At 45.4% G+C, this 13,366-nt stretch overlaps 1 protein-coding gene across 1 annotated transcript in view; it reads left to right on the forward strand.

Annotated features, from left to right (window-relative positions):
* The first annotated feature begins 7,407 nt into the window (after positions 1-7,407).
* Positions 7,408-13,366, forward strand: part of LOC130486028 (gamma-aminobutyric acid receptor subunit alpha-3-like) — a 43,724-nt gene continuing 37,765 nt past the window's right edge. Inside the window, exon 1 of the mRNA XM_056859193.1 lies at positions 7,408-7,532. Coding sequence (XP_056715171.1) covers positions 7,441-7,532 — 92 coding nt within the window. The 5' untranslated portion in view covers positions 7,408-7,440. The remainder of the gene's footprint in view (positions 7,533-13,366) is intronic.

Below are 13,366 nucleotides of genomic sequence, written 5' to 3' on the forward strand. Positions count from 1 at the left end.
TTTGGGGTATATTCTTCTTGGGGGAATGGCTATGGCATATTATGAAGAGCTCTGACAATTCAACATTTACCAATGTTGATCAGTGTTTTGACTGATGGTGTAGGCCACCTTGTGAATGATAGACTGAAAGGCAAGATTTAAAAAAATATTCAAATTACAATATCAGTAATGGGCTGGTTCCCAAATGGCTACCTGAGTCACTTGAGGTATTATTTATGTGTATATGTTTATCCTGTTTTTCTCCCTGATGGGGACCCAAAGTGGCTTAAGAACATAAGAAAGGCCCTGCTGGATCAGACCAAGGTCCATCAAGTCCAGCAGTCTGTTCACAGACTGACCAACCAGGTGCCTCTAGGAAGCCCACAAACAAGACAACTACTGCAGCATTTTCCTGCCTGTGTTCCACAGCACCTAACATAGTCGGCATGCTCCTCTGATCCTGGAGAGAATAGGTATGCATCGTGACTAGCATCCATTTTTACTAATAGCCATGAATAGCCCTCTCCTCCATGAACATGTCCACTCTCCTTACAACATTGTTCTCTGCTCCTCCATTTTATCATTGCAACAACCCTGCGAAGTAGGCTATGCTGAGAAAGAGTGACTAGCCCAAAGTTACCCAGCAAGCTGTGATGGCAAAATGGAGATTCAAAGCTGGGTCTCCCAGATTGTAGTCTGACACTCCTAGCCCTTGGTCAGGTGGACGTTTAATTACCATGAATACCAAAACTCACTTAACATATATATCTCAGGTCAACATATCCTCCAGTTTTAACTTCTCAACAGAGAGATGTAAGAAAGAAAGAGTCACAGAGGATGGCAGAACCCTCCCACTTGGGTTTGATCTAGCCTTGTACCTTGCAATAATACTTCAAAATATTTGGGTCCTCAGAGCTTCTTCCTGTTTAATTCCCCTTTAAGTATGAGACTTAGGATAGCCAAATCTTGTGCTAGGCCAAGGTGAAGTGTTCTCACATTTGTGGTTCATTTAGACAAGAAAAAAGGACAAGGATAAAAACGTATGATAGACAATAACAGGATGGAAGGTTGGGGCTTGTGGGAAAAGTGAAGGAGGCAGGAGTTGGGGCACAAGGGCAGAGGGAGGCAGTCTTAGCAGGTTGTACAGCAAAGATGTGTTCTCTGGTTTGTACGTCTTTTGCATTTGAGGCTATCATGGCTTTTTGTAAGTCAGCATTTCCAAAATTGCCTTCCTGAGTGACTGGCCCATTTTTCCCAGGGACTGATGCTGCCCAGTATAGAAACTGTATGTCTGGCTCTCAAAGCAAATTCAAAATGCAAAAAAAGGCTGCTGAGGAAATCTTCTTTTGCTTGGTCATTTAGTGTGTGGTTACAAGACATGGTAAAATTGGTATAAATTACCTTCTTATAAATCCATGCTAAAAGGTGCCTTCAAGAAATTAACTGCGAGAGAGCAGGTGCAGGAAAAGAAGGCAGAGATGTGTGCGTGGGGGAGAATGTAAAACAACATCACAACAGTTTTTAAAAAACAGTCTTTGTCCTTGTGGTATCTGTCCCAGTTAAAGCAACATCTTGCAGAATGTCTATGGCTGAGACACAAAAGAGAATGAGAGAGGGGTTCTAGCAGGCTTCCTTTCAACCAAGAGACTAGTGTGATTTCTAGGGCTGCCAACCTCCCGGTACTCTCAACAAACACAATACCTATGCTGATATTAACGTAGTTGCAAAAAATAGCAGCATGAAGGCTCTCAATAAGCGTAAATGCACTAATGCAAAATAGTATTCAAATTGTATTCTCAGGTTATTATAACAAAAAACATAAAAGCATTGCCTCATGCATAAATACAATCCAAAGTATGCAAAATGAAAACAAACTCAATAAGGGTACAAGGTAAGTTCATCCACCAAATTGTATACAACATATATCAAAACCCAAAATAAGTTCATACGTGAGTCCACCACAGATAGTGCATTTACACTTATTGAGAGCCTTCGTGCTGCTATTTTTTGCAACCTCCAGATACTAGCTGGAGATCTCCTGCTATTACAACTGATCTCCAGCCGATAGCGTTCAGTTCACCTGGAGAAAATGGCCGCTTTGTCGATTGGACTCTATGGCATTGAAGTCTTTCCCCTCCCCAAACCCTGCCCTCCTCAGGCTCCACCCCAAAAACCTCCTGCCAGTGGCGAAGAGGGACCTGGCAACCCTAGTGATTTCCTGTATGATTGCTGAAAAAGCACAGATTCTCTTTGCAAAGACATTTTTCTTAGTTCCTGTGTGGGAAAACATCCTCCCAATTAAATGTTTCCTATCCTTGCTCTTCTAGATTATGTCAGGGTAGTTTGGGGCAGTCCCAGAAACCTTGTAGGTTTGCCAAGCAGGCCTGCTACAGACCTGTGTGGTTAGTGAGAGCTAAATACCTGTATTTTTACATGGCCACAGATTTTTATAAGGCCAGGTCCAAGTGCATCAGAAAGTGCAAAAGAAAGTATCATAACAGGGTATTTCCAAAGTTACACAATGGTGGAAATATAACTGATCATTATTGTAAAATCCAACCATGTTTCAAATGTAGAAAAACCTATCAGCAGTTCAGATAGGGTGGCCAGCTCTGGGTTGGGAATACCTGGAGATTTTGGGGGTGGAGCCTGAAGAGGGCAGGATTTAGAGAGGGAAGGGATTTCAATGCCACAGAGTACAAAAACAAAAAATAGAGTCCATAAACAAAAACATCAAGATTAATTTAAAATGCAAAGAAAACATTAAACCGATAGAATAAAACATAGAATATAAAAATCACAAAAACGAACTACTGGAAGATCCAGATCAGCTGAATGTCCCCCCCCCCCTTAAAAAAAAAAAAGGATTTAACTACCTTTTCAGAACTCTGAGAGAAAAGTTTTTCTAACTTCTTCATGGAGGAGGTTTAGGAGCCACCACTCTAAAGATCCTGCTTCTTGCCAAGAACTGTTTTGGGCTGTCCTGGAGAAAGAACGCTGAGCACGGCCTCTAGGCTGGCCATCAGGGCCAACTCACATATTACAAAGTTCATGTATTCCTTCTCCCCCTTCTGCTGTGGACTTTGAACAAAGGTTTTCTGGGAGTTCCCAACTGGGAACTGAATTACCAGTTGTGTTCAGGCCCAATTCAGATTGGGACTGTGGTCTTACTTTGCCGTCCATGCATACAAGGAAGGCATACTCCTTCCCAGCGTGAATGCGTTGAAGGACTTATAGAGCTTGAAAAAGTATCGCATGAAATGGAATTTTACCGGATCTCCATTGCTACACGTCCGGTCTCCGCTGCCTAATTTATTGCATTTGCACTTTATGTGTATGAACTCTCAAGTACTGAGCAATTTGCCTGCCATTAATTTATTTATTTCTTAATGCCTTGCGTTTCTGTACTGGGGTCATTACTGGACCATTTGTAAACTACTACTGAGTTGTTTGCTCAATTTGTTTGTATCAATTAGAACCACAGTTGAATGAATATATTTTTTAAAAGCAATTGCATTATTGTTACCCATGTGTGTAATTTTGCTGGTGCTTTTATTTTGAATTGCCAGTACCTGGAGGTTGGCAACCCTACCTGATGGCCTAGGGGAGCTACCATTTGCTTGTTGGGAAAACTTACATGTGCTGATGGCTACATGTGAGTTTCTCCAATGAGGTAAGCAAAGGCTACTCAGAACTATTTCAGGTCAGGAAAATGGCAGCGAGGGGAGGGGGGGAGGGAGCTGAAGCACCTTCAGTTTGCTCACCGAGATTCCTATCTGAACCAGACTCTCCTAGCATGAAACTGTAGGTGCATATCTGATGCAAAGCCCCTGTGGTAACCACATGTCTGCCATGTGGATATTATGTGACCGCATACAGAGAGAGGTATGAGCATCCCAAGCCAAACCCTCAGAAGTATTCTTAGCTGGTAGTTGGCTGAGTCGAACCAACTAATCATTAGAGATGTTCATTTGGGTAATAACTAATCAAAACCTAGGGTTGCCAGGTGCCTCTTCACTACCAATGGGAGGTTTTTGGGGCGGAGCCTGAGGAGGGTGGGGTTTGGGGAGGGGAGGGACTTCAATGCCATAGAATCCAATTGCCAAAGCGGCCATTTTCTCCAGGTGAACTGATCTGTATCGGCTGGAGATCAATTGTAATAGCAGGAGATCTCCAGCTTGTACCTGGAGGTTGGCAACCCTATCAAAACCCAAGGCAAGCACATCTAGGGTGGCCAGATCCTCCCTGGCCACTGGCAGGGAGTGGTTAAATGTAGAATGGTAACTAATTCAAATGAAATTTCCTAATTTTCAGATCCAACTCAACCAGTTTGGGCTGATCTTCTGGCAGCCATTATGTCTGGAGCTGCATTTTTGCTTTCAGCTTCCTATTGCCACAGCTGTCTTTAAGTTTCCATTTCAAGAGGGGCACAGAATAAGGGAAGGGAGGGGAATGACTCAGCAGATATCTGCCTGACTGGCATGCAGTCCCACAAGAACACTTAGCCCATGCCAGCACCAAACAGCAGCATCTCTGATTGCCATTTTTGTGCACAGCATTTTCCCAGTCACATTGCTGGCTCACTGGTTTGGGGTGGGCACTCCTACACTAGTGGCGTTGCTTGCTAAAGCTGTTTCAGCGATCAGGTGCGAGCCTTATGCTAGGAGAGGACAAAATCCTTACTTGCAGCTGATGATAGAAGTTGGGTGGAGGAATGGGGCCACACACACACACACACAGAAGTCCAGAACATGCCTGGTGCCTTGGGAAGAAGAAGGAAAGATCTTGCTTGGTGACTTGGTGGAAAGTGCTGTTATGCAAAGTGCTGTTGGGTCACTTGAGCTAAAGAGCCATCAATTCCTCATTGCTGTTTCTACTCCCCTTTTGATTTGCAGAGCAGAGGTTTCCACCCTCTAAAAGCAAAACAAAAGAGGACAGAAAAAGATGGGTGAAATATCAGACCTAATTTGAAAGCTAGGGTAGAGGAACTCAACTGAGGGCAAGGAGTCCATCTATTCCTGCATGAAGCAGTGGTGGTAGATGCTTAAAAAAAAGATTATGCAGTCAAAGGGAGGTGAAGACCACACCCTGTCAAATCTGGTGCTGCTGTGTGAAGCATTTCACTTTCTCCAGGCAAGCCCATTGACTTCTTGATGGATCCTGGAAGTCAGCTCAGTTAGGCTGGGCTGGAAGAAATGTGTTAAATGAATGAAGCTTGTACAGAGCTCATGTCCATGCGTAAGACTTAGTGCGTCTTGCTGATTCTGTTTTAAAATAGCTTCCCCCCCCCCATCTCCAATCCTCCATTCACATCAGGATCTTAGCAGTGGAAGGGGGGGAACTTTACCACCCCTCCTGCATGTGCCCATTCTGCCAGTGAATGACCAGGCCTGTAAAACAAGAAGCCCTTTTGCTATGTGCATACATCTGGGAGGGAGACTCCGTTGAATGAAGCTACAGTCCCTAAGAATTTCATTTCGAGGAGATGGGCGTTATGAGTGGGAATGCATTTCCCTCTGAAATTAATGGAAATGACTATTAAATTGATAAATGACCTCAAAACATGACATTATGGTATTTTAAAATCCAAACAAAATGTTTAACAAATAAAACGAGCCAAATATTAACAGAAGCATCTGAACTCCTTTCTGCTAATCATCTGGAAAGAAAGTGCCATTTGCAGATCATGCCAGAACTGGGAAATGCAGAACTGGGAAATAAGCACAGAGGCAGAGAATGGGGGTGGAGATGCAAACAGGCTTAGATGCAAGAGACCTGTGCAAAACAGGTGCCCCCAGCCAGGGGTGCTCATCCGTCCCTTTTTAGTTGCTGCAGCTTGGCTTTTATCCACAATCTGGCTATGGTAAAACCATGATCCCAGTATTTCAATGAATAGCAATGGTGAATCACAGCCTGGTACTGGAATATTTTGTAGCTCAATATGATTTGTGAATATTGTCCCTCCCCCCCCCACCCAAAAAATAACAAAGATCAAAAATGTCAACAACCACAACAGGAAAACACCCACACCATGGAAATTTCCATGAAAGCTACACCGCTGTCTTAGCTGTTGCTAAATTTTCCCCATTTGGTAAAAGTAAAGGCCCCTGTGCAAGCACTGGGTCATTCCTGACCCATGGAGTGACGTCACATCCCAACGTTTACTAGGCAGACCTTGTTTACCGGGTGGTTTGCCAGTGCCTTCCCCAGTCATCTTCCCTTTACCCCCAGCAAGCTGGGTCCTCATTTTACTGACCTCGGAAGGATGGAAGGCTGAGTCAACCTTGAGCTGGCTACCTGAAACCAACTTCCGTCAGGATCGAACTCAGGTCATGAGCAGAGTTTGGACTACAGTACTGCAGCTTACCACTCTGCGCCACGAGGCTCCTCTTTTGACTAGGCCCATTATGGTCCTGCTTCTTCTTTCCTTGTGAGGAAGCCCATATGGATTCTTGTGTGGCAATCAGGAAAGGGCCAGCACCACTTGTGATGCATTGGTGGTTCGGTAGTTTACCAGGCTGCTGGAAATCTTGCAAGGAAAAAGAAAATAATCCCCTGGGAGGCATGGTGCATGAGAGACTCGGTGACTAAGCATTCTGACGTGGCTGAGCTGTGGTCTCATGGGCATGGTCTTGATGAGGGCTTTGCCCTGGTGAATCCAAGATGCTGTGACATTGAGAGAAATCAGAGACAAAAAAACTACGACATGCTGGGAATTCAGACCTTTTTATTGTTTCAGGTGAGATCTGTCTTTCTGCAAAAGGAGCACACTCTGGGGGTTGCTGGTGGCAGCCCAATGCTGCATCAGTGCACACTAGGGTTGCCAGGTCCCTCTTCGCCACCAGTGGGAGGTTTTTGGGGCAGAGCCTTAGGAGGGCGGGAATTGGGGAAGGGAGGGACTTCAATGCCATTGAGTCCAATTGCCAAAGCGGCCATTTTCTCCAGGGAAACTGATCTCTTTGAGCTGGAGATCAGTTATAATAGCAGGAGATCTCCAGCTTGAACCTGGAGGCTGTCAACCCTAGTGCACATGCCTCTTGAGAAGTCACTGAGTTGGCTCAAGAACACAGCATTCATTTCTAAGTTAGGCTACAGCAAAAGGCTTGGAGATCTCTCAAGAGGCAGGATGAAGTCAAGGCAGCCAGTCATGTGGCTCGCAAGTGGAAACCAGCATTCCTGACCTAGGCCTGACTTTGGTCCAGGCTTCCTCATTATTTGATGCTGGCCTAGTGTTCTGGGCCATGGTCATGCTCTCAGCAGCCCAGGCAGAGCCCCATCAGGTCCTTCAGGCATTTCAACCACAGATAGAGGCCAGCTGGCCTTTGGCTATACACCTGAAGAATCTGCATTGACGCTGAGCAAACCATTATCTTTTGCCACGCCTTATGACCTTTCCCTTTTCTCCTCCTCCATGGCAGGTGAGGCAGATCCACTGGCTGTCCATTGCTGCATCCTGAAGTGATGGCACTGTGGAGGATCCAGGCAATATTTCCTCTCCATACTGCTACTCTTGGGATCCTGCTTGCGGTTTATGTTCTCTCTGCTGAAGCCGGGTAAGATAGGGTTATGGGGTGGGGGGGTTGTTTGTTGTTACATTTCATATCCTGTAAGGAAAGACAATTTTTAAAAAACTTAATGGGAATAAGATGGCAAGAACTTGTGGGATTTGATGAGACAGAAGGAGGGGAGTTAGGGTTGCCAGATCCCTCTTCGCCACTGGTGGGAGGTTGTTGGGGCGGAGCCTGAGGAGGGTGGGGTTTGAGGAGGGGAGGGACTTCAGTGCCATAGAATCCAATTGCCAAAGCGGCCATTTTCTCCAGGGGAACTGATCTCTATCGGTTAGAGATCAGTTGTAATAGCAGGAGATCTCCAGCTACTACTTTGGAAGTTAGCAACCCTAAGGGGATTACAATGGAGAAGGGAGGAGAATACACACATGCACACACACACACACACACACACACACACTACATGCAGTAGCGGATCTACTATGAAACTAATGAAGCTTAAGCTACAGGGCCCCTAATCCCGGAGGGACTCTGAAGCAACTTTTTTTTTTTTTAATGAGTGAATTTTTCAACAAAATTGATGAAGTTTTTTTAAGTGTTTGTTATTAAAACAAGGCTATTTTAGTGGTGGACTCATAAGCCAATCGGTTGAAGTACTTAATATTGACCTTAGAATATGCTCTAATACCCATTTCATCTGGCCACAAAATGTCCCTGTAATTGGTCAAATTTCAAAATTTTCTCGAGGGCTTGCAGTGCCCAAACCCCCAGCTGTATGGGCCCACTGAGCTCACCAGAATGTATTCATAACCTACATTTTGGCAGCTGGATCCTCGAATCTTTTGTTGGTGCACGGCTTAATAATTCGATAGCTCAGCCCTTAGGCTAGAGCCAATCGGAACCATAAAAAGACATCTGAATTCTCAATTCAGGCTGCACTCGTCTCGCTTGTGCATTTTAACACCAAAAATCAGATTTTCACCTCTGTATCCTAACGAGCCCCTCTGATGACCTTCTACCTCTCTGTTAGAGAATGAACCAATACATCTGCCATAGAACAACCCCACTGAAGAAAATAATAGTGGTTACCCAGACATCGTTGCTGGTTGCGAAGAGGCCCCCATAACAGTTCAGGGTCCCAAAAATGTAGGTCTGCCACTGACTACATGGGCAATCACTGATTACAGTGGGATGTTCAAAAATGGATATGAGACCCTACTGAGATTCCGTGTTCTGACCTGGCGAGCCTTTTTCTTACAAAAAGGGGAAAGTGAGAGTCTAATTCTAATTCCTTTGCTTTTTCTGGACAGTCTGAAGGGAACGCTGTATACAATCATTTATGAATTAAACGCTGGGTGGCCCTCGTCATTTTCCCTATACTTTCAGCAAAGTTCTTCTTTCTATTATCGACCTTCAAGAGGGGGGGGGTGGAGCTCTGGAGTGCACAACTGAAGGCTACATCATGACAGACTGCTTCAGAGGGTTAGTTTGCTGTGAATCTGAGCTGCCGGGTTGGTCAGCTGGCACCAGGCAGCCTTTCTTTTCAAGTTTGAGTGCAATGGGCAAGAGACTTGGTGAGGGTCCGTTTCTTCCCTTCTGTATAGCTAAAGGCGGCATTCAGTTAATGCCTGGTACTCTTTCTACACTAGAACCCTTCAACACTGCTGAGGCATTACAATCAGTTTAAAGGGAATGTGCTAGTGTCCTGGATGATGCCGGCGCTTCCGGGTTAACCCAGAAGTGACATCATCACGCCACATGTGCTGCACATGCATGGATCTTCACCCCCCAGCCTTGACTCAACAAAGCTTCCACCAATGGCATCAGGGGACCTGGCAACCCTACTCCAAAGCCAGAATTAGGCCTGGTGCCATTGGAGGGAAAAGTTAAATTGCAGTTAAGGAAGTGGAGTCCTGAGAGAGCATATAAAACCCTGCTGGGGGTGGGTTGCCAATTTTGGCTTAGGAAATTCTAGAGATTTGAGGGGGGTGCCTGTAGAGAGCTGAATTTGGGGATTCTATGGTTATCAGTGGGCATGTGATACCATGGAATCCTTCTTCCAAAGTGGCCATTTTTTTCCAGGTGAACTGATCTTTGTAGTCTGGAGATCAGTTGTAATTCCAGAACTCCAGGCCCCACCTAGAGGGTGGCAACCTTACAGGGACGTTGTTCCCTGTAGGAGCTAGGCAGAAGAGAGGGTGCTGTCTGCAGGAGATGATGTCTTATCCAAGGAGAGTGAGATTGACCTAAAGGTAGGTTTGCCAGCCTCCAGGTAGGAGCTGGGGATCTCCTGGAATTATGGCTGATCTCCAGGCAGACAAGATCAGGTCCTCTGGAGAAAATGGCTGTTTTGGAGGGTGGCATTATACACCAGTGAGGTCCTTCCAGGAATTTCCCAACCTGGAGTTGGCAATGGCAACCCTAAAGCGGACCAGATAGCAGAGTTAGGAGTTCAATTAAAGTTGCATAATGGAACTTTATTGTTTTCCTGCTGGCTTCTTTCTGTGGGAATTTTGTTGTGTGCTTACAATGTATCCTGCATTAATTCTTCTCCTTTTTATAATTGTCCTCTTGTTTAGTTCATTGTTGCAGCATTTGGTTAATACGCTTAGTCGTTTTTATTCATTCTATCTGGGTCCTTCATTGGGGTTGCCAGCTCTGGGTTGGGAAATACTTGGAGATTTTGGGGGTGGAGCCTGGATAGGTCAGGGTTTGGGATGAGGAAGGACCTCATCAGGGTATAATGCCAAAGAGTCCACCCTCCAAAGCAGCCATTTTCTCCAGAAGAACTGATCTTGGTCGCAGGGAGATCAATTGTAATAGTGGGAGATCTCCAGGTGCCACCTGGAGGATGGCAACCCTATTCTTCATGCCTTGTACTCAGCCTTATAGCAGGGCATGCCCTGACAGAAGTGGGAGACGTTGGGGGTGTTTTTTTGGGCCCTCAGAAGCTCTTGAACCAGTGGTGGTAGCCAGCCAAGGCCCTCCTTGACTGGCCTGTGGCTGAAGGGGGGGCTTGCTGTTCACCACAAACTCCTGTATGCCCTTGGCCCTTCTGGCAACATGAACCTTACAAAAAATGAGCAATTAATTTGGTTGTAAAGGGAAAACCAGTTATTAAAGTCTCTTTGGAACAAGAACTAACTACTTCCCAACATTCTCTCGCGGGTTACAACCCCCAATACTGTAGTCTAGCTCCTCTCCTGCCCAGTTTCGTTCCTTCCATCTCCTGATGAATCTGGACTTAACATGTGGGAATCAACCATCAAGCCACCAGGCATTGTTAAGGGATTGTTGACATAAAATAACTGCTCATGTAAAGTCACCTCCACTTCTGAATGGTTGGCATGAATGAGAGGCTGTCCTGTACTGGAAAAAAGTTGACAACTGCTGAAAAGATCAGGGTTCATTCATCAGTACTCCCTCAGCCTGGCAGAAATGAGCAGAGCTGTTACTTCTGGTGGGAAGTGTTGACAGTTAGCTGCCAAAACACTGGAAAGCCGTGTAGATGATCCAAGATCATCTACAAAGGGTACAGCTGAAATAATCTGGAATTCTGTGTTAACTAGGGTTGGCAGGGGTTGTTAATAGCATTCTCTGAATCTAATTTCTGCTTTCAGACGAGCCAAAGGTGGGGTGAACTTAGATATATTGGTATGTGGTTTGTAAAGACTATTGATTGCTAACAAAGCTTTCCTTTTCAACAGAAGTACTAAAGAGAGAGGCTTCCTAGCTAGTGTACATTAGCTTTGGTTTTTCTAAAGAAGCAAATTTCCAGTCGTTCTTGTGGTTGACAGCACAACTGAGTCCCCTGGGAGAAGGGTTTTCTGCATCAGAACCCTAACATAATTTTATTTATTAGGTATATTTCTTTCCTGCCTTCCTCTGAGAACAGAATCCAAGGTGGGTTATAAAACCTGTGCCTAAATGAACTGAAACTGGAGCAGAAACCCCATCACCTCTACACATGATTCTGTTCTTAGCTGGTTTTCTTGGCTGATGACCTCTCTGTGTTGTAATCTGATCTTCTGGTAGCCTTTCCCATCCTGCTAGTCACAAAAGGTGTGTGCATGTGCGCATCGGCTGGTGAGGTTTCTTGGCTTGTGGTGGCTCTTAAATGACTCCTCAAGTACCTCTGCTGTCTGTATGTGTATGGGGACACCTATTTAACATGGTGAACATTTGCAAATTCACATTTCAGGGCCGGGCCATCATCATCCCTGGGTTCAGCATGAGAAACAGGCTATGCTTCCTCCTTCCCTTTTTTTTGGCAACTCAGTAGGGTTTTCCAGGCAAGAGACATTTGGAGGTGGTTTGCCATTGCCTGCCTCCATGTCATGACCTTGGTTTTCCTTGGAGGTCTCCCACCCAAATTCTTGCCAGGGTCGAGGCTGAGAGTGTGTGACTGGCCCAAGGTCACCCAGCAAGTTCCATGGTGTAATCGGGGATTTGAGCCTGGGTTTCCCAGGTCTTAGTCCGACACCTTAGCCACTATACCATGCTGGCTCTCTCAGGCTATGCTTAGGATGCTGGAAAGGGAGCCACAGAAAGAGCTGCAAGATGGGGACGAGTACCAGAGCTATGAGCTATGCAGGAGTTTGTGTTGCACCAAGCTTCTGTGGGACCAAATGGCACCTTTAGAAGATTCCAGCATAAACTCAGTGCTCTGCTTATCACTCCTGGAACAGGATAAAGTAGCCGGACTGACGTACGGCATTAGCAGTATTTGAGTTGCAACTGCCGTAGGACCAGTTTGGTCAGCGCTTCTAGCATCAGCCCAGTCTCTTCAGCTGGTTCAGGAACAACTCGCCCTCAGAACTTGAGACTTGGCATCTACAAATCCTAACCTGGAATGATGCTTTTTCCTCCAGGTCCTGCCCACAATATAAACACTGAGATAGGTCCAGCTGAGTGTTTCCAACCTCCCCAGACTTTGCAGAGTGTGACTTTTCCACATCCCCATCCTGCTACAGTCTACTGAGCACACACACACCCCTAGATTTTGTTACTGGGGGGAGTCAGTAGAACAGTGTAGGGGGTAAAGTGGAGAGATCTGCAGTGGGAGGGGGAATCAGTGAAAATCACCACCTGCTTTTGCACAAGTGGAAATGGTATCGAGAGAGTAGACAGGGAGAAGCTTTTCTCCCTCTCTCATAATAATAGAACGCGGGGTCATCTGCTGAAGCTGGAGGGTGAGAGATTCAAAACAAATAAAATGAAGTATTTCTTCACACTACACATAGTTAAATTGTGGAACTCCCTGCCCCAGGATGTGGTGAGGGCTGCCAACTTGGAAGGCTTTAAGAGGGGAGTGGGCATGTTCATGGAGAAGAGGGTTATTCATGGCTACTAGTCAAAATGGATACTAGTCATGATGCATACCTATTTTCTCCAGGATCAGAGGAGCATGCCCATTATATTAGGTGCTTTGGAACACAGGCAGGACAATGCTGCTGCAGTCGTCTTGGTTGTGGGCTTCCTAGAGGCACATGGTTGGCCACTGTGTGAACAGACTGCTAGACTTGATGGACCTTGGTCTGATCCAGCATGGCCTTTATGTTCTTATGAAATGCCATTCTGTTGGAGGAACGGTGTGGTTGGATGCATGCCAGTTGTTCAATGTACAAGGAGAAAAAAGAGATAATCAAAGATGCGCAGCCTACTCTCATATTACTTGTAACATCTTATTATCATTATTAATGATATCTAATAAGAAAGTGGGTAGCTCATGCTAATCACAAAAGCAGCAGAATTAGGCCATCCACATATCAAGTAGGGGTTTTATATACGTAGGCCTGATAAGGACTGAACATCTTCAAAAGGCACAAAATATTGAGAGGAGTTGAGAGAGGTAAAGAAAAGCAGAGTGGGGGAGAGAA

The sequence above is a fragment of the Euleptes europaea genome, chromosome 13, assembly GCF_029931775.1.
Source record: "Euleptes europaea isolate rEulEur1 chromosome 13, rEulEur1.hap1, whole genome shotgun sequence".
Classification (NCBI taxonomy): domain Eukaryota; kingdom Metazoa; phylum Chordata; class Lepidosauria; order Squamata; family Sphaerodactylidae; genus Euleptes; species Euleptes europaea.